The sequence below is a fragment of the Mizuhopecten yessoensis genome, unplaced genomic scaffold (assembly GCF_002113885.1).
Source record: "Mizuhopecten yessoensis strain PY_sf001 unplaced genomic scaffold, ASM211388v2 scaffold10403, whole genome shotgun sequence".
Lineage (NCBI taxonomy): Eukaryota > Metazoa > Mollusca > Bivalvia > Pectinida > Pectinidae > Mizuhopecten > Mizuhopecten yessoensis.
The window spans coordinates 314,808-323,362 of NW_018408529.1; the positions used below are offsets into that span (position 1 = coordinate 314,808).

General features: G+C 34.3%; 1 protein-coding gene across 1 annotated transcript in view; it reads left to right on the plus strand.

The window, feature by feature from the left end:
• The window catches only part of LOC110460453 (protein starmaker-like), a 36,549-nt gene that overhangs the window by 2,527 nt on the left and 25,467 nt on the right, over positions 1-8,555 (plus strand). Inside the window, exons 4-7 of the mRNA XM_021513370.1 lie at positions 4,100-4,228; positions 4,632-4,699; positions 5,391-5,517; positions 7,677-8,523. Coding sequence (XP_021369045.1) covers positions 4,100-4,228; positions 4,632-4,699; positions 5,391-5,517; positions 7,677-8,523 — 1,171 coding nt within the window. The remainder of the gene's footprint in view (positions 1-4,099; positions 4,229-4,631; positions 4,700-5,390; positions 5,518-7,676; positions 8,524-8,555) is intronic.

The window sequence follows — 8,555 nt, forward strand, 5'->3', positions numbered from 1 at the left end:
AACATTGTATACAGATACATTGTATACAGATACATTGTATACAGATACATTGTTTACAGATACATTGTATACAGATACATTGTACACAGATACATTGTATACAGGTACATTGTATACAGATACATTGTATACAGGTACATGGTATATAGATACACGATATACAAATACATTATATGCAAACATATGGTATAAATACACAGGGTATACAAATAAATGGTATACAGATAAACAGTATACATATACATGGTATACAATTACCCGTTATACAATTACCCGTTATACAGAAACATTTTATACAGATACATTATATACAAATACATGGTGTAAAGTTACACGTTATACAGAAACATTGTATACAGATACATTGTATACAGATACATTATATACAAATACATGGTATATATATACATGGTATACAAATACATGGTATACAGATACACAATATACATATGCATTGTATACAGATACACGTTATACAGAGTACACAACATAGCAATACGTGTTATACAGATACACGGTATACAGATCTATACACATAACACAAATACACGGTATACAGATATATGGTATGAATTCACACGTTATACAGATATCTGGTATGAATTCACATGGTATACAGATACACGGTATTTTACAGATACATTGTATATAGATACACGATATACAAATACATTATATGCAAACATATGGTATAAATACACAGGGTATACAAATAAATGGTATACAGATAAACATTATACATATACATGGTATAAAGTTACACGTTGTTATGACAGATACACAATATACATATGCATTGTATACAGATACAGTGTATACAGATACATTGTTCACAGATACATTGTATATAGATACACGATATACAGATATATGGTAGGAATTCACACGGTATCCAGATCTAGGGTATGAATTCACACTGTATACAAATTCACGGTATACAGATATAGGGTATGAATTCACACTGTATACAGATATATGTTATTAATTCACACGGTATAGAGGTTCACGGTATACAGATTCACGTTATACAGATATATGGTAGGAATTCACACGGTATTCAGATACACGGTATAAAGATATATGGTATGAAATCACACGGTATACAGGTTCACGGTATACAGATACGCGGTATACAGATATATTGTATGAATTCACACGTTATACAGATATCTGGTATGAATTCACACTGTATACAAATTCACGGTATACAGATACACGGTATACAGAAACATGGCATACAAATACACGGTATATAAATACATGGAATACAGATATATGGATTGAATACACAGGGTATATAAATACATGGAATACAGATATATGGTGTGAATTCACACGGTATAGAGGTTCACGGTATACAGATATATTGTATGAATTCACACGTTATACAGATATCTGGTATGAATTCACACGTTATACAGATATATGGAATGAATTCACACGGTCTACAGATTCACGGTATACAGTTACACGATATATGAATACAAGGTTTAACGTTACACATTATACAGAAACATGGCATACAAATACACGGTATACAGACAATATATAGGTACACGGTATACAGACAATATATAGGTACACGGTATACAGACAATATATAGGTACACGGAATACAGAGGTATAGAGATACATGGTATACAGCTATATGGTATGAATTAACACGGTATACAGATAGATGGTATGAATTCACACCGTATACAGATATATGATATGAATTCACACGGAATACAGATTCACGGTATACAGTTATATGGTATGAATTAACACGGTATACAGATGTATAGAGATACATGGTATACACATATATGGTATGAATTCACATGGTATACAGATACATGGTATACATATACATTGTACACAGATACATTGTATATAGATACACGATATACAAATACATTATATGCAGACATATGGTATAAATACACAGGGTATACAAATAAATGGTATACAGATAAATGGTATGAATTCACGCTGTATACAGATATATGTTATTAATTCACACGGTATAGAGGTTCACGGTATACAGATATAGGGTATGAATTCACACGTTATACAGATATCTGGTATGAATTCACATGGTATACAGATAAATGGTATGAATTCACGCTGTATACAGATATATGATATGAATTCACACGGAATACAGATTCACGGTATACAGATTACATTATATACAAATACATGGTATATATATACATGGTATACAAATACACGGTATACAGATATATTGTATGAATTCACACGGGATACAGGTTCACGGAATACAGATATATGGAATGAATTCACACGGTCTACAGATTCACGGTATACAGTTATATGGTATGAATTAACACGGTATACAGATCTAGAAAAGGATAAGAAACAATAAGGTTTCCAACTTATATCGCTTCGATCTAAGACATAGGAACCAACATTATACCGTACGCATGCTCAAACTCCGATTCTGTGCACAAGCTCCATTTCTTTGTTTGGTAATAAACTATTCCAATTGTACATTTTTGCGATGATTCGGAGGAACATGAAAGTCACATAAGTGAGATATATGGTATGAATACACAGGGTATACAAATAAATGGTATACAGATAAATGGTATGAATTCACGCTGTATACAGATATATGATATGAATTCACACGGCATACAGATACACGATATACAGAAACATTGTATACAGATACAGTGTATACAGATACATTATATACAAATACATGGTGTAAAGTTACACGATATACAGAAACATTGTATACAGATACATTATATACAAATACATGGTATAAAGTTACACGTTGTTATGACAGATACACAATATACATATGCATTGTATACAGATACATCGTACACAGATACATTGTATACAGATACACGTTATACAGAGTACACAATATAGCAATACGTGTTATACAGATACACGGTATACAGACAATATATAGGTACACGGAATACAGAGGTATAGAGATACATGGTATACATATACCCGGTATACAGATATAGGGTATGAATTCACACCGTATACAGATATATGATATGAATTCACACGGAATACAGATTCACGGTATACAGATACGCGGTATACAGATATATTGTATGAATTCACACGGGATACAGGTTCACGGAATACAGATATATGGAATGAATTCACACGGTATACATATACACGGTATACAGATAGATGGTATACAGAAATATGGGATGAATTCACACGGAATACAGATTCACGGTATACAGATATATTGTATGAATTCACACGTTATACAGATATATGGATTGAATACACAGGGTATACAATTACATGGTATACAGATAAACATTATACATATACATGGTATAAAGTTACCCGTTAGTACAGAAACATTGTATACAGATACACGGTATACAGATACACGATATATGAATACAAGGTTTAACGTTACACGTTATACAGAAACATGGTATACAAATACACGGTATATAAATACATGGTATACAGATATATGGTATGAATACACAGGGTATATAAATACATGGTATACAGATATATGGTATGAAAACACACGGTATATAAACACTTTATCAATATGACAATTAGAAAAGGATAAGAAACAATAAGGTTTCCAACTTATATCGCTTCGATCTCAGACACAGGAACCAACATTATACCGTGCGCATGCTCAATCTCAGATTCTGTGCACATGCTCCATTTCTTTGTTTGGTAATAAACTATTCAAATTGTACATGTTTGCAATTATTTGGAGGAACATGAAAGTCACATAAGTGAAGCACTATACCGTTTGCAATGTCTAGACTTTATTTTCTCACTCTTATCCGCTTTTAGTGAGTTCTATACTTAATATAATCTCCATAGTCTATTCATACATATTCGCGTGTGGAAATTTTTGCGGTAATTTACTAGATGCAAAAATACACGAGCATTCCCACGCTGCGATAATTTCCAACCTAACAGTTTATATTTATTCCAAAGAAACACTCGTCAATATGTATATATTTATGTGTGTGTAATTTGATTACGTATATGTCATACGTGTAACGTTTACATTTATAAAATGAAATGGATTCGACTTTATTCAAGATTTTTTTTTTACTATAAACATATCACACAGCATCGACCGGCTCCGGCTCCGGCTCCGGCTCCGAGGAAATCCAGGAGGCGAAGCAGAATATTGATACAAGATCTGAAAAATGGAGGAAACTGCTCTTTCAGAAAAAATGTCCTGTCCAGTTTGAAAATGGTGAGTGATTAAAGGGACGGATTCAACTGATAAAACAGGAATCTAGATATACGAAATCGAAATATAATATCTCCTTATTTGGTGCATATATATAACAAAAGTCACACTCCGTGACCTATTGACTTATGGAGGTAGTTATTTAGATGCTATATGACTTTCGCTGTTGAATAAGATGATAAATAAAGTATTTATTTGTAAAGTAATGCATTTTTTACGACAATTATGAAACAAGTTTGAAAGACTAAAGATCAACCGTGAGCAAAGGGAGACAATACCTATAAACATACAACTTTTTATGATAAAGCAATCATATGTTGTCCATACCCCACGCCCTTTCTCTAAAATTTACAGAAAGACCGATTTTGACTATATTTGATCAATATTGTTACCCTTTCCGTTGAAGAGCCCCATTGGTACAAAGTGTTGCAGCGTTATAGACCAAGCCGTTCCCTGTATGATGGACTCGGGGCGGTAAGTAATCTTGCGTGGCTTGCGTGGCGTTGCCCATGCCTGTTGTAAAATTCGTCTGACATGCCTATCTCAACAATATAAACCCTTTTGATTTGAAAAAAATATTTGCCTTTTCACGGTAAAGGATGCCAGCAAGTTTAATTATAATATTACCAATGTCTCTATTATGAAACATTTGTGTAAGTCCTTTTCAAAAGCAGTATTTGTTGAAAACCGCTTGATGCCATGCATTTTACAGCATTATAGCATTCCAAATTTTGAATGTTTTGAATTATAAATGAAAAAAAACCTCAGGACCATTAAATTGCCTCCACTCTACCAATGCTTCCGAAAATTATATCTACATTTTATCAAAATGAGTGTCCAATTTGTAGGCCACAAATATAAAAAAAAAAGCAATGGTAAATTACTCTAAGCCAGAAATAGTCCCTTTGGTTGCTTCATCTTCTATATAGAAGGGAGAATACTCCAAGTAACAAACAACATTGAGAGGAACTCTTCTGTGCGATTATCACTGATGCAGTGGTACGTGCACCCTAAGATGTTTTTTTTTTAAACTTCACCTCCAAAGTGGAATGTCCAAAATGAAATAAATGGTATTTCTATTACATAAGATATATTCCTGTGTGTCAGATCTACCACACAATGCCCTACATTAATTGTCTGTGTAATTGTACTGTTTTAACTTTAGAACACACCCGTAAAGGTTGATGAATCCGTCCAAACAGACTTCACTTTCGTCAGAAAATGCTACGTACTGGGCATGGAGTCGTTCGAAAAGGAAGAAAAGACGAGCGGAGTATGGAAAATGTGCTGCTGTGGGCGACAGTAGGAAGTGACGTATGAACGGGACGTGTGGAAACATCCGGGCATCACGTGACAACAGTGTAGACATGAAAGCTTTTTGATATATGTTTGAGAAATAATCCTTTGAATCAAAAGTTTTACTTAAGGATTATAGAGGGTATTCAAAACAATATAAAAACGATGCCGAAAAAAATCGCAGTTATTGAAAAAGTGATAGACACAAATATAGAAAGCATTGCTCTATATAAAAAAAAGTATTGAAAATAAGGTTTTATTTTAAGCATAAAACATAAGAAATTAGCTTAATAGAGTCACAAAGAATAGTAATAAAAACATAAACATGGATAGCAAAAGATAAATAAATAAGCATAGGACAAGTCCGACAGATGAATATATAACATAGAATAGAAATGGATAAAAATATGACTTTTTTATTTCATGAAACTTGTTGACGACTGGATTCACAATTATGAAGATAAAATATTCGTAATTACAGATGCTAAGGACAAATTAGATATGCTTTTAGTGTGGTGAAGATATGTAACAAACATATTTACAGGTTTAGTAAAAATAAAAATGTTTTACCGAGTGGTGAAGATTGTTCTGATAATGTCACAGTGTGGAAAGGATGGTTGTGAGGTCTTAGACAGGAATGGAGATGATAACAATATTTTTTTAATGAAATTATTTTCGGTTACCAAACAAAAACATAGCCAATATACCATCTGATGATCATGGTTTTCGGTATTCTGGTGAATATTGTCTAGTTGAAATGTCGATACTTGGGGCTACTGAGGCGGTAATTTGGTGGAATTGTGACTTACTGCGATGGGTTAGGACCACAGGGACCTGATAATTTGTTACAGCTATTTTTGGACATAAACTAAGATGTTCAGAGTAATTTTACATGTTTTATGGGTTTACATCGACTTTCGGTAAACATGACACCCCCAACGATCATATATACCGTGTACAGTATATGATCATTAATGGGGTGTCACTTTTACCGAAAAAAAATCAGGTATCTGGGCCCACTTGTATAAAACATCCCAAAGTTAAGGAAAATCTCAAGCAATGTATTGTCTATGGGAAATCTTAGACTTGAGGAAATCTCAAGAGTTGAGATGTTTTACACAAGTGGGCCATGGACCTTAGCTACGGTGTTCAAAGTAACTTTACATGTTTTAGGGGTTTAGATCGACTTTCCGGTAAAAATGACATCCCCAATAAATTCCCAGGTCCCTGTGGTTGCGACAGAGCTTCCGCGTAGGGTAACCACAATCGTTAACAAATTAATGTTTTTTGACATTCGATTGTAAATTGATGAATGTAAGTTTTAAATTAACGACGCCAACATTCAACAATTTTATTTATATATAGAAATATTATTTATTGGAAAAGTCGAAGCGATCTCGTTTCCTCGTTGATTGTAACGAGATGTGTAATATGTGGCGCTGTTACCTTTGTTAGTGGTACGTCATATTTGTGGGTTTTTTTCGATTGTGAATTTTATCGTTTGTTCCTTTCGTAATATTATATGTAATAGTATACGTGAATTTCTTTCTGAAAAATCTTCTCCATAAAGGAAACTAACTCATAAACTGTTCAGACTTAGAACTGTACTTATTGTATAAGCCCAGTCGTACCATTATGACAGTGCTGACTGCTAGAAATAGTTAGGCCATTTCATATTGAAACGGCATCTTTATCTGTTATTGTACAGTTATATACCACTACCTCATGTCATCAATATTGATTATATGTGATTTAGTCATTTATGACCAGATATATATATATACACTTTAAAATTCGATTGAATTGTACGGATATTTCGTTGGCTTACTCGTTTATACATAACATATATATATATTGTACATTTAAATGTGACTCTACAATTGATTATTGTATACATTTAACAAAAAAATATTTTCATATTTTGATACATATTTTTTTAATCTCTATTGCTCGATATTAGAGTTAATTACTTATACGATGTTGTACTTACTCAGATCTTTTTACGAAATTTAGAATAAAATGTCATATTATTTTGCTACCAATTGTTGTGTCTTGCCTTTATTAATTATTAATACACTGTAAAATATACACCATGGCCTCAATACACAGCGAAAAATAGAAAATCTAAGATTGTATGTGCTATCTCTAAATAAAGGTGACAACAGAAACCGAGGAGACATCACAAAATGGACCAAAGAGCCGAGGACACATGAAAAAGAACCGAACAAGAGCGGAGGAGACATGAAAAAGGACCAAACAAGAGCCGAGGAGACATCACAAAATAGACCAAAGAGCCGAGGAGACATCACAAAACAGACCAAAGAGCCGAGGAGACATCAAAAAGGACCAAAAGAGCCGAGGAGACATAAAAAGGACCAAACAAGAGCCGAGGAGACATCAAAAACGGACCAAAAGAGCCGAGGAGACATCAAAAAGGACCAAACAAGAGCCGAGGAGACATCAAAAAGGACCAAAAGAGCCGAGGAGACATCAAAACTGGACCAAAGAGCCGAGGAGACATCAAAAAGAACCAAACAAGAGCCGAGGAGACATCAAAAAGGACCAAAAGAGCCGAGCCGAGGAGACATCAAAAAGGACCAAACAATCGCCGAGGAGACATCAAAAAGGACCAATCAAGAGCCGAGGAGACATAAAAAAGGACCAAAAGAGCCGAGGAGACATCAAAAAGGACCAAACAAGAGCCGAGGAGACATCACAAAATGGACCAAAGAGCCGAGGAGACATCAAAAAGGTCCAAACAAGAGCCGAGGAGACATCAAAAAGGACCAAACAAGAGCCGAGGAGACATCAAAAAGGACCAATCAAGAGCCGAGGAGACATAAAAGCCGAGGAGACATCAAAAAGGACCAAAAGAGCCGAGCCGAGGAGACATCAAAAAGGACCAAAAGAGCCGAGGAGACATCAAAACTGGACCAAAGAGCCGAGGAGACATCAAAAAGAACCAAACAAGAGCCGAGGAGACATCAAAAAGGACCAAAAGAGCCGAGCCGAGGAGACATCAAAAAGGACCAAA